We start from the raw sequence: 14,006 nt of genomic DNA on the forward strand, positions 1-14,006 counted from the left end.
TCTCTTCCCGTTTGTCTCTGTCAGGCGTGTGATTCAATGTTTGGCAAACAAGGGAGCAGTTTACAAGCTTCAGTCAGATGCCACGTGTCAACAAGCAGGGGATTACCTCTGTGAGCTTGGGGGCACCTGAGATCTGTTCTCGATAATCTACACTTTAATGATTTGGTATAAATGTAGGTGCAGGGCCATGAAGTGCCCGAGTTGATCATCGAGGATGGCATCCTTCTCTGAGCTGCAGGAGCTCCATGAGCAGCGCTTGGATCCGAAGAGGGTCCTGGAGTCCTTCTTCCGAATGGAGTCCGAGTTTCACGCAGATTCTGTTCAGAGGATATTTGATCAGCTGAACAAGTGCTTTTCTTCGGGTATGTGTGCCTTGGATCCCTCGCAACCTCATCTTTCTGGGACCTTCTCTGCCCTGCTAGGGGCGAGGGGGCTACACAGAGTCCAGATAATTATAAATAACGCTGTTTTCTGTTTTTACTGTTTTTTACAGATAAACGCAGACAGAAACCATTTTGGTTCCTCTCTGCTCTTATTTTTAAATGTGGAGAAACACGTAAATTAGATTATTTTTTGAGTGATTCTAAATGTTAATCATGAGTGGAGACCAATAGCTGCGGTGATTGACAGGTGCAGGGGTTTGAAAAAGGAGACATTTTAGCAACGAGAATTAAAAGCAGTCGATCTGCCCAGGGTTGGTGCTAAGGTGCGCATGTGTTTATGTAAGCGCTGTGATTTATATTATCTGCTTGTGTTTATATCCCTGGAACCTACCAGGAATTTAGATAGTGCACATTAATCGATATACTAGTTCCAGCTTCATTTTTTTACAAAACCCAATTATATATAGAAAAATACAGGTACAATTAGCAAAATATAAATATTGATAAATACAGGCAGAAATGTCAAAAAAAAAAAATACCATAAAATCGTAAGCCCTAATTAAAAAAAATCAGTCAGAAATTTGGAGAAACATTTCTGTTGTGAAAACATGTTATTCATTAAATACAGCACAATACTGTGGGACATCTCTGTGATTCCAGATCTTAGTTGCTTTCTCAATTCTGATTACTAGAGGATCAGTGTTAGAAATTGTCTTTCTGGTAGACAGAGGTATGCACACTGTGCAAGCAGGAACACCAACCCTACTCAGGGAAAGTCAGGTACACAGTAAAAGATAACCTAAGCTCACCCTCTGGTAGCTTGGCGCAGACCAAGCAGACGTATCTAAAGAGGCAATGTGTAAAGTATTTGCACAACACAGAATAACAGAGTAACAGAATGGAAACACCATAGATAGACAATAATGTTCATTCAATACTAAAAGGACAAAAATCAATAAGTAAAAATTGAGTTATGAGTTTTTAAAGAATAAAAAGAGTTCATGTGCTTAGAACAGTAAGCACCAATGTGGGTAATCTGGTCGCGCTGCACGGGGGCAAAGCATCCTCAAGTATGCCCCAAAGTGCTATTTGCTTGTGAACGCTATTTATACACTTATTTTTCTAAAATTCATAACTCAACTTCTGCTCATTCAATTTTTGTCATTTTGGTCTTGATTTATTTTTAAAATCATCATCTATTTTTTTAACCTGATGTGGAGTCTTTTGTGGTGTTTTCATTGTGTTACTGTGTGTGTGTTGCACAAATACATTACACATTGCCTCTTGAGCTATCCTGACTGCTCTGTGCCAAGCTACCATCTTTTACTGTGTATCTGACTTACCCTGGCTAGAGTGGTGGTGACTACTTGGACTACTATCCCCACCCATTAGAGACCCAATTTCTTACATCGTGTAATAATAAATGTGACTTGGCCACTTAAAAGGACACATCTCTTAGAGAACTTCAACTATGAAATACAAATGTCTCCTTCTTTCAGTCTCATGGGCTTGTAAGTAGGTGACACTAAACAACTGGCCAATCTTTCATGGGTTCCTTGTGTGTGAATACATTGTTCATTGCATGTAATCTAGGTGGAGTGACTTATCCCTGTTCATGGAAGTCATTTCTGCATCTGCTGCCAAGAAAACCTTGGACACTGAAATAAAAACAAAGGTTCATTAGTGACACTGAAATCCCTCATCATCGAATACAAAATGTGAATGGTCTTAGTTTTAAAATGAAAATCTGCTGTTTGCATTAATGTATCAGACATAGGTGATGATGTAATGTTCAAACTTCCAACCACAGATAGTGCATGTTCTCTGGAATTTCAGAAATGAAAACAACAACCCTCATCAGTTCTAATGGCTTAGCTTGTGTGTCAAACACAGATAGTGCACTCTAAGGGGCAGATGTGCGAGTGCCTGGCTGGCAAAGGGCAGGAATGCATTGTAGTTAAATGAATATATGCACCCCTGCCTTTACCCCGGCACTGGTGCCGTTTTGGCTGCCTAGAGCCAAACGCAGTCACCCTTGCACAATGCTGCAAGGGTGTAGGAAAGTACCCTCTTTTTGGCATGTTACCCCCAATTTCTACCTAATGTCAGTGTGTTTTCACTGTGTCACTGTGTGACTGTCTCACTGGGATCCTGCTAGCCAGGACCCCGGTGCTTATGGTTTTTGGCCTGCTTGTCAGTATGTTTCACTGGTTTTGAAAGTATGCTTGACTGTGTCACTGAAGTCCTGCTAATCAGGACCCCAGTGCTTGTGCTCTCTCTGTTCCCAAATTGATCACTACATACTGGTAACCCAGTATTTCACACCAAATTGACATACTGGTCACTGCTTATAAGTCCCTAGTATATGGTACTGAGGTACCCAGGGCATTGGGGTTCCAGGGGATCCCTATGGGCTGCAGCATTACTTTTGCCACCCATAGGGAGCCCAGGCAAAGACTTCTGCAGGACTGCCATTGCAGCCTGTGTGAAATAGTGCATGCACTATTTCACAGCCATTTACACTTCACCAGGTCACTTATAAGTCACCTATATGTTAGGCCTTCCAACCCTGAAGGCGGGGTGCAAAGTACCTGTGCGTGAGGGCACCCCTGCACTAGCAGAGGTGCCCCCACATCATCCAGGACCATTTTCCTAGACTTCTTTAGTGCGGCGACGCCATTTTATGCGTGCACTGGACATAGGTCAATACCTATGTCCAGCGGCACAATGGTAACCCGAATATGGCCATGTAAGGTGTCCAACAACTGGGAATTGTACCCCAATACTGGTTGTAGTATTGGTTGTACAATCCCATACACTCTGGGGGCTCCACAGTGGACCCCCAGTACTGCCATGCCATCCTTCTGAGGTTTTCCAGGCAGCCCCAGCTGCTGCCACCTCACAGACAGGTTTCTGCCCTCCTGCTGCTTTGGAAGCTCAAGCCCAGGAAGGCAGAACAAAGGATTTCCTTTGAGAGAAGGGTGTTACACCCTCTCCCTTTGGAAATAGGTGTTACAGGCACGGGAGGGGTAGCCTCCCAGAGCCTCTGGAAATGCTTTGAAGGGCACAGATGGTGCCCTCCTTGCATAGTCCGGTCTACACCGGTACAGGGACCCCCAGTCCCTGCTCTGGTGCAAAACTGGACAAAGGAAAGGGGAGTGACCACTCCCCTGTCCTTCACCACCCCAGGGTTGGTGCCCAGAGCTCCTCCAGAGTGTTCCTGGGGTTTGCCATCTTGGGTTCCAAGTTGGTGGGGCATTCTGGGAGCATCTGAGTGGCCAGTGCCAGCAGGGAATGTCACAGCCCTCCCCTAATAGGTGCTTATCTGGTTAGGTGACCAATCCCCCTTTCAGGGCTATTTAGGGTCTCCCCTATGGGTGTTTATGCAGATTTGGATTTCAAGACTCTAGCAGGAATCCGCTGCATCCTCTACTTCATCTTCTACTGACAGAACCACAGCTGAACCCTCCAGGAACCCTAAAAACTGCAACAAAGAAGCAAAGATGACTTCTGCAACATTGTATCTTCAGCTCCGGCCAGCAACTGCAACTGTTTCCAGGTCGTGCATCCGCCGAGGACTGCCTGTCTTCAGCCTGCACCAGAAGAACCAAAGGCCTCATTTGCACGTTCTTTGTCCCCGTGCTGTGGGACCCCTGTGCATGCTGCCTGGTCTTCTGAGGGCTCTCTGAGTTGCTGAGAGCCCCCTTTGTCTCCCCCTCCTGGGTAGAGACCACCAGGTCCCTCTTGGTCCCGGGCAGCATCATTTTCCACTCACCATGAGTTTTGCATGTGCCTAGGCTACTTAGCGGAATCCAGGGACGCAAACCAGACTGCAATCATCTATCCGGCGTGGGACATCTTCTGTACCAAACAGGAACCCACATCTGTCTTCTCGGGTGCATTACTGACTGTCTTCTCACCGGTGGTTCTTCTGTTGCACCTTCATCCGGGTTAGCAGGAGCTCCTGTTCTCCCTGGACTCTTCAGTGCTTCTTGCACTTGGTCCTCTTTTTCCACAGGTCTTTAGGTCCAGGAATCCATTGTTGGTGTCTTGCAGTCTCCTCTGGTTCTTGCATTATCTTCTATGACGATATCTTGTGTGTTTCAGGAAACTTAATGTGATTTACTCCTGTTTTCCTGGGCTCTGGGGTGGGTTCTATTACTTACCTTTAGTGTTTTCGTACACTCCCAGAACCCCTCTACACACTACACTTGCCTAGGTTGGAAACCAACTTTCACATTCCACTATTTTACTATATGGTGTGTGCTCCCCCTAGGCCCATTGCAACTTATTATGATTTTCACTATTTGCACTGTTTTCTGACTGTTTACTTACCTGTTTTCGGATTCTAGTGCATATACTGTGTATATTACTTATACGCCTAAGGGCATATAGGCGGTCATTCTGACCGCGGCGGGCGGGCATGCGGAAGACCGTACCGCGGTCAAAAGACCACGGCGGTCATTCTGACTTTCCCGCTGGGCTGGCGGGCGACCGCCAAAAGGCCGCCGGCCAGCCCAGCGGGAAAGCCCCAGCAACGATGAAGCCGGCTCCGAATGGAGCCGGCGGAGTTGCTGGTGTGCGACGGGTGCAGTTTCACCCGTCGCGATTTTCAGTGTCTGCCAAGCAGACACTGAAAATCTTAATGGGGCCCTGTTAGGGGGCCCCTACAGTGCCCATGCCAGTGGCATGGGCACTGCAGGGGCCCCCAGGGGCCCCACGACACCCGTTCCCGCCATCCTGTTTCTGGCGGTGAAAACCGCCAGAAACAGGATGGCGGGAAGGGGGTCAGAATCAGCGCTGCCGTGAAGGATTCCCTGGGGCAGCGGGAAACCGGCGGGAAACCTCCGGTTTCCTTTTTCTGACCGCGGCTTTACCGTCGCGGTCAGAATGGCCCCAAAAGCACCGCCAGCCTGTTGGCGGTGCTTCCGCGGTCGTTGGCCCTGGCGGTCCATAACCGCCAGGGTCAGAATGACCCCCATAGTCTCTAAGGTATTTTTGTCATTTGGATCAGCAAAATAAAGTACCTTTTTGTAGTACTGTTTGACTACAGTGGTATTGCAAGAGCTTTGCATGTCTCCTAGATCAGCCTTGGCTGCTCACCTACAGCTACCCCTAGACAGCCTGGCTGCTAGACACTGACTACATTTCACTAATAAGGGTTAACTGGACCTGGGATAAGGTGCACCGCATTTGCGTCATTTTTTGACGTAAAAGTGGCGCACATTTAGAAAATACAAGTATATTTTGTAAGTTTGCGCCGCTTTTGCGTCAAAAAATGACGCAAATGCGGTGCAAAAAAAGTATAAATATGGGCCTAAGTGTCTAAACCTCCACAAATTAAAGGACTGCAAGGTATTTACTGCTTTGTGTGTAGCTTCACAGACCATCAATATCCTGTGACTTTGTTTTCTCCTTAATCCCATTCCCCTTTCTATGTTTTAACTGCTGCCTATCATATTCCTACTGTGTATGATCAGGCAGTGAAGGACAGAAGAGTATACTGTGTATAATCAGCAGTGGAGGCAGTGAAGGACAGAAGAGTATGTTGTATATGATCAATGGTGTAGGTAGCAAAGGACAGAAGTGTATGTGTATGATTAGCAGTGGAGGCAGTGAAGGCAGAAGAGTATACTATGTATGGTCAGTGGTAGAGGCAGTGAAGGACAGAAGAGTATACTTTGTGTGATCGGTGATAGAGGCAGTGAAAGAGAGAAGAGTATACTGGGGATGGTCAGTGGTGGAGGTGATAAAGGACATAAGTGTATACTGTGTATGATCAGTTGTGGCGACAGTGAAGGACAGAAGAGTGTACTGTGTATGATCAGTGGTGGAGGCAGTGAAGGACAGAGGAGTACACCACTCCCTTTGGTCCTGAATCCATGGAGGGTGATCTCAGACATATATTTTTACACTCTTTACCTGACCTGACCAGGCATATGGATATTTCTTGCAACATCTTGCAAAGAATAGTTCTGTCTGCTTTTAGCCAGAGCTATCGTTAGCTCCCTGAGTGGCGGGGGAAAATATATTACATTAACCAACATGTGTTTGTTTTGAGTAGCAAACATTCTTTCCACCCCATCCTGTTTTATTTCCCCAGATAGCAGGGCAGTGGGAAGTATTTTCTTTGTTGGAAGTTATCTCCTGGGAGATATGAGCTACAACTTTGTTGCTGCTCTAATGTGCTGACAGATATTAACACAGTCATGAATACATCTTTTTTTGTAGCCTCTGTTTTCATTCAAATCATAACCAGTCCACAAATATACACATCTTCCAAAAGTTTACAAAAATATGTGAAGTAAGTAGCTTAGCAACTTTACAGGCCACAAACAAGGGCACATACTAAAGTATAGAAAACAATGATGGATGGAATACTTGAACTGAAATCACCAAATTACTGGACTGAGTGCAGGAAGTCACTCCTGAGTGTGTCCTGTGCACTCAAGACAGGATCTCATGAAACAATAATGTACGTGGGACTGGTCCATCATTATGCCTTGAAGTTTCTTATTATCTTGTGACAACTTCACAATTAGAGTACCAGATTGATCAAGCAAGGAGTGTCATGTCGTATGTACCTGTAAAGTGCACCATCACCCAAGAGGGTCCTATATTCCAATCTCCCTCAATTTTAGCCTGTGTTTTGCCAAAAGAGGAAAGGAGTCTGGCAAGGTGCAGGAGGATTTCCGTTTGCATCCCCAATGGTGCAGTCACAGAGCCTACAGTAGTTCCTGTGTCTTTTATTTTCAATTTGCAAATATTTCTGCCATGCTCATCTTTCCATGCGTACAGAACATGTGCAGATAATGACATACACATCAGGGGTCTTCTCCCCCTTTTATGGTGTTCCAGTGGGGTCATCAGTGATACCTTTGCCTACCCTGTCTCACATTTAAGTGTGTTTCTTGTAACAGGACTACTGGGTACTTTGATTTTAGAAACATCAGTTGTTGTTTTCCACTTTATCAAATCTGCTAGGCAATTAACATTAAGAGAGACTGTGGAGAGATGCCTAGTAGATATTTTGATGTGTATGTGTGTTGTGTGATTCAACCCCTTATGTTTCACCGTGAGCATGTTAAAAAGTGCCAGAGTGTTTCAATCTGTACCCTGTGTCCACTATAGAAGAGTAAAGATCATTGTGAGATTGTGTTGAAGTTATATGTTGCTTTGTGGGATGAAGTTCCGGTGCTGTGCTACACTGTCATCATGCAGATTTGGTAGTTAACTGAACTTTGAGCATACCATCCTCAAGTGCAAATATCTTTCCAGCTTGTGCATATTGGTGTTTTCTAGCATTGGAGTGCGAAAATTAGCACCACCTCTATTGAATGCAAAAACTTAAATTGATTGTTGGGTAGATGCCCAAATTAAAGATGGCTGGCGTCAGCATTCAATCACGGATCTCTTTCTAGGTCTCTCACCGATCAATTCTCATCACTGGAGGTAATCCCATGGTTAGCATGAAGGTCTATCAAGCCTTCTCACTTTTCTATTCCTTTACTCCCTCTGTTTTGCAGTACCTTTTTTCTGCCTCCTACAGTTATTTTGAAGTAGTAGCGATGAGTGAGGGCATGGCAGTAGTTTCACTCTTTCCCACTGGCTCGTGGGTGAGTGAGAGAGGGTGAAAGCTAATTCCCCGCAGCTCCTTTGACCTGTGAGGTTGTCACCTGAGCCATCATTTTCCACCCTTAGGCCACTGTCTAGTCTTTGCCACTGGATGATCTTTGAACTTTTTTCAGGCGAGGAGAGGGAGATGAGGGGTTTCTTCTCCAGCTTAGTAGTACCCCTGGTATTCTGACAAATATTATAATGCCAGTTTGCGTGATTTATGCTGTTCATATTCAATTTTTCCTTCACTCCTCTTTATATTTATATTCATTTGAAAAGTCTTATGCATGTTTTAAAAAGAACCTGGAGTGCTCATAGAGTATTACTATTGACTGTTTTTTTAGTTTATCCTAATTCTAATTCTGAACATTTTTCCATCCAGGTGGTGTGAAAGGCAAGACCCTCACCCAGTTGTCCGTTGGTCCTCTCTTCCAATACCTCTTTCTAGCCAGTGATTATTTCACAGAGATCATTATTGGTGGCTCAACAGATAAATGCATCTCAGAAATAGAAAAATGGAGGACAAATGCTCCTGGGGCTGTTGACTGCAGTCATGCTGCCAAGCTGACTTGTGAGCTTCAGGGCAACAGGTCTGTATTCTGTACCGACTGGTGTCTTAAAAGTAATGTGTGCCGTGCATGTATGAAAGTGTAGGAGGCTGGACTGATGTCTACACCGCCAATTAAATGCACCCTTACACTGTTCTGCCATTCCAAAACATGCTTAGAAATACATATAAAGTGCAGATTTCCAGGCATCCCATCGCACCTGTCATTCAACGTTTTTCAGCTCTCCACCCCCCATTTGTGGAAATGTACACAGGCATATTTGTCAAATATTCATTCAACGCAGCAAGCCACCTTAGTGTGCTGCATGAAGGGTAGAGGGCAGGGATGTGCCGTATATCACATTATGTTGTATTTGTACATGAAGGAACAGTTTTTTTAATCTCCCGGATTCTACCTTATAAAGCCAGCGGTGGCCAAAGGTAAGTCCATCTGCGCTTGTCCACGTCCACCCTCCGAAGATGCTGCTCAAATATCTGTGTGCCAAAGTCTTAAAAGTGTGCTTTCCCAGTACTTTGATCTCTTCCACCCACAATACAATCCAGATGGATGCCCCTATTTTCAGCAGGATAAAGAATAACAGTGCACTCTTGATAAAGCTTCACCATAGGTCCCTTTTCTTCTTTTCCATTTTGAAGAAGAAGGAACACTTTAAGTTTCTACTATGCAATGTATGCTCAGTGGTCTGCCAGCAAATAGTAGACTTTTTCCCAAAACATAGTTTGAATATGTTTTGTATATTTGATATGTGACTTTCCAAGCATCACAACATGATTCCAAATTCATTTAACATTTTTAGGTCAGATCAGTCAACCAAACAGGAAAGTGGTTATTGCTCAAGAAACAAGTGGTAGACACTGAACCAATTTACGCTAACCCTGATTGAGATATTCTTACTTTCCGTGCTAAGATATCAATAACACACAATATTTCATCCCACTTTGCCAACCTCCCTCAGGCATCTCATTCTAGACTTACCAAACTAAACGAAAAAAAATTATGTTTGTTTTGGGAAAGACGGCTTTAATTATTTTAGGTGGCCTAAACTTATGGCTGGACCAACCTATTGAGCAGCTGTCCCATGTAAAGAAAATTGCACTGTGTGAAATCGAATGGGTAGCAATGTGCTGTATTTAATATCATGCGGCACATTCTTGCCCTTTGCTAATGCTGACCGTTGGGTCATGTTGCAGAGGGTGACTGCGTTGTAGGCAGGAGTGGGGACACATTCCTGCACAACAACAATTCTGAGTGGCATTTTCCTGCTGGTACGAAAAACAAGGAGGAATAAAGATATTTCTCCTGGTTAGCCATCACCTGGTGAGGCAAAGCTTTTGATGCATTCCCAGGTCTACCACTAATGGTAAATCTGGGACTGCACCAAAATTCATGGGGGGATGTGTGGGAACATCAGTGCTCCACCCATCAAACACCTCCCTGCAGCAAAGAAACACAAGGCGGCGATTTGCACTGCCTTGCGTTACTCTAACTTTATCAAGCCACGCAGGGCTGAACAAGTTGGACTTATGTGGCTTGATAGATCTCACTTAGATTTTGTATTCTGAGCTGTAGGGAAACAGAAGCTATCCAGCCCTCAACTACGCAGGATAGTGTTTATGTGGTGCAAGTGAGATAGAGGCAGCGATACATACATACCGTATGCAAGTGGATAATCCTGAAGCTGTGGGAGAAGGGTTTAATTTAAATAGATGTAAGAGCATGTCTGTAATGGGCGGGCCTTGTGAGTAGGCGGGGCGCACCGTTAACCCTTCCCCTGCCTTGGGTCACTTCACTCCTCCAGCAGCAGCGCAAGCAGGGCGTCCAGAAGTAAACGCACTGCACTCCACTGGCTGCTCAGAGCAGCTACCCCAAACAATTAACTGGACACCTTCCGCCAACATTAAAAGTCTCCATAATTTCACCTTAAGCATTTGCCTTTTCCATACTACATATCCTATTTTGTTACATCTATAAAGGAGTAACAGGTCACAGAATGTCACACGCTGCTTCCAATTTTGCTGTTCCTATTTTTCTCATTTTGCAGAATGAAAGTGAATCATAAAATGATTTGTTTGTGGTGACTTTACATGGATAGCTTTGCTGCCTCAGCTCCTCCATTTTATATTTTTTTAATTAGACACTTTTAACAAGGACACATCTCTTTAAATAAAAAGCGGGTGAGGAGTGAATTTAATACATTGAATGTCCTTCGAAGTAGTGGCTTCTAATTGCCAAACGTGTTCTTGGGTTGACACGCACGGCAATGCTCACTAGTTCAGACATTACAGGCTCATTTCTGGGCAACTAGTGACACAGGACCCCTTTCACAAAAAGCTCTCCCAAGTGATTTACCATCTTCTCAGTTTGCTTTTCTTCAAAGATTGGCCAGGTTCAGTTGTAAATTATGCCTTTACAACTGAACACACAGATTATTATTAAAACATGTCATATATGTTTTTGCACTCACCAAGAAATTATCTTCATATCTGGGGGGTTGGTGGAATAGGCGTGAGATCCCTGTTGCTGCAAGAAGACATGGTAGGGGACCAAGCAGATGAACAATGTCAATCAGTGAGTGCGGAAGTCGAAGTTTTTGATGAACTCAAAGCAGAGCACAGAGTGTCAAAACTCCATATATTCCGCTGGAGAAGGTGAGTTTACCACCCACCTCTGCTAAATATGACCCACAATTTCCAGTAGTTTAACTGTAATCCCATTTATAAATCTGACCATCTGCTCTACAGTTGGGACCTCAATTTTGATGACTTAATTTAAATGTTATACACTGATCAATTAGTCATCCATTTAGGATATCCATTGAAGGACCTCAGACAATATTATTAATATTATTCAACCCTACAAGAGGAAGAGTAAAAATGACTTCTGGATATGTAATCTTTTCAATTGTCAGAGATGTTAAGACTCAAATATCTACCTCAGCAAGTCGTCTTGCTGCACTGCCCTACGCCACATGAAAAAGGCAGAAATATACTGTGTCTACAAGATACGGTGCACTTCTGTCCTCTCTCCTTGTGCTGGTGCACAAAGGGCTGCCTAGCGCCGACACAGGCACCGTAGTGCAAGGAAGCCTCATCGTGGCCAGGATTCTTTCTGTGCGGGAAGGGACACCTTTCATTCTTGTATTCCCGGAATGAGTCACAGCTCATGGGTGTGCGTAGGAAAACTCACTGCAACACCCCTGGAATGCCTCGCTGATGCGGTGGAAGGCACCACAGTGGCTTTCTCTTCTTTCCCTTACACTATATCTGCCGGTGCGTCACAAAACATGATGCTCCAGCGGCACACAGGGCTTGTGAATAAGCCCCAGAAATTATTAAGCACTATAAAATCTATAAAAGTTTAATCAAAGCAGCAATGATTTTTTTTTCAGACCAGACTCAGTCTGTCCAAGGAGCTTTTTAGAATGTTAGAGGAATTACCTCATACCCAATGCCTGTGCCTCTCACGGTGTGTCAGTGGATAAATCTAAGTGGTATCATGCAGCATTAACATATGTTGAGGTATGGGGGAGGTGCATGGATCTGCATAGGGTGCCTTTCACTGCGATCCACAGACCACATATGTCTAGGCAGTCATACAGGATATGTGTCGTGGTCAGGGCACCTGCAATGCCAACACTGCAAGTGATGGAGGAGCCCCGCATGTTCCACTATAATGGGGGTCCAGTACTAGCCCAACACTCTCTTTAAAAGACAGAGGGCCTGATTGAGAACTCAGTGGACAGGTTGCTTCATCACAAAGGTGACAGATATCACATCAGCTAAAATCTTAATCCCATTCTATAGTATGTGATGGAGTAACCCATCCAGCAATATCTAAATCAGGCCCAGAATTTCATCCTTGGATCCCTCACCCATCAGTCCAAGTTTTCCAAAACCTCTGCCTGGTCATCTTCTGCATAGTCTATTTGTAGTCTCTCCTTCCACATGGTTTGCAGTTGCTGAGTCCAGGCTTGGGAGTACTTGTACTGTATTAGGAAGTTATAGAGACCAGACATTACCCCTATGAACAACCCAAAGCAGTGATAGGAGACAATTGGGAACGCAGAATGCAGCACACACACTAAGAGCAAAAACCAAGAAGAAATGAAAGCATTTCTCCTCGTTGCGCCATGCCTGGGGTGGCGTTAGATTTTGGCTCTGCCTCAGGTTTATGAAAACTCGTAAATCTGGGGCAGCGTCAAATGTAATGGGTAATGGGTGTTGCTGTGGCACGCCGACAGCAACACCCATTGCACACTCCTTCCACGCAATGTGCTGCTTGTGAAGGTGACCTATTTACATGGTGGTGTCAAGCCGCAAAAAGTGGCTTAACGCCACCTTGTAAATACGGTGTAGTACATAGCGCCACCGAAGCATCACTAAAAGTGCCACTCTGGTGGTGCTAGGGGCTCTTAAATATGCCCCCATTATGTTTTTCCCCCGCAAATGGCATCAACAAAGGGGTTGTAGTGTTAAACTCACCGTCTTCCCGGCTTTCAGGAATAGGTAGACGTAAATTAGAAATTTCAGTGCAGCTTTGGCATTTTACTGGGACATAGCCCACTTTTCCTATTTTTGGTGCTTTCCAACCTTCTTCCAGTTAGTGGTACAAATAGGTGTGAAACCAATTGTGGACCCCAGAAAGCTATACATTTCATTGGGAGTTTTTCACTACCAGGACATGTAAAACGTACAAGTACAAGTCCTGCCTTTCACTTACATAGCACCCTGCTCTATGAGCTACCTAGGATCTACCTTAGGAGTGACTTATAAAGAAAAAAAGGAGCATTTAATTCTTGGGAAGTTTTTTAAATGCCAAATCGAAGTAGCAGTTAAACTGCACACACAGGCATAGTATTGGCAGGCCTGAGACACGGTTAAGGGGCTACTTAGGTGGGTGGCACAATCAATGCTGCAGGACCCATAATAGCATTTGATTTACAGACCATGGGCACATATAATGCACTTTACTAGGGACTTATAGGTAAAATAAATATACCAATTGGGTAGGAGCCAATGTTACCATGTTTAGGGGAGAAAGCACAAGCACTTTAGCACTGGTCAGCAGTGGTAAAGTGTGCAGAGTCCTAAAGTCAGCAAAACTTTAATCAGAGCAATGGAGAGAGGCAGGCACAAAGTTGGGGGAAGACTATCCTAAGGCTGTCAGGTGATATGGAGTTAAGAAGCAGTGATTATTTGAACATCTTTGAATTTGTAGGTACTGATACTAACGTGATTTAGAGGGAATTTCTCAAAATGATTTATTTCTTTTACCTTTGTCTTACATTTGGAAGGCGCAAATGCAGAGAAAGACAATTGAAAAAAACACTTGTTCTACTATTCTTTGTTCCCCCAAGTCTCCTGATAAAACTGGTATTTCACTTGTGTGGATAGGTCTAGTCTCCACGTCAGGAAATGGCCCAAAACTCAATGTTGAC

At 44.4% G+C, this 14,006-nt stretch overlaps 1 protein-coding gene across 1 annotated transcript in view; it reads left to right on the forward strand.

Moving 5' to 3' along the window:
- Positions 1-204: 204 nt before the first annotated feature.
- Positions 205-14,006, forward strand: part of LOC138260421 (indolethylamine N-methyltransferase-like) — a 78,865-nt gene continuing 65,063 nt past the window's right edge. The window contains exons 1-2 of the mRNA XM_069208893.1: positions 205-362; positions 8,383-8,590. Of these exons, the coding sequence (XP_069064994.1) occupies positions 215-362; positions 8,383-8,590 (356 nt within the window). The 5' untranslated portion in view covers positions 205-214. The remainder of the gene's footprint in view (positions 363-8,382; positions 8,591-14,006) is intronic.

This window comes from Pleurodeles waltl, chromosome 2_1 (genome assembly GCF_031143425.1).
Source record: "Pleurodeles waltl isolate 20211129_DDA chromosome 2_1, aPleWal1.hap1.20221129, whole genome shotgun sequence".
Lineage (NCBI taxonomy): Eukaryota > Metazoa > Chordata > Amphibia > Caudata > Salamandridae > Pleurodeles > Pleurodeles waltl.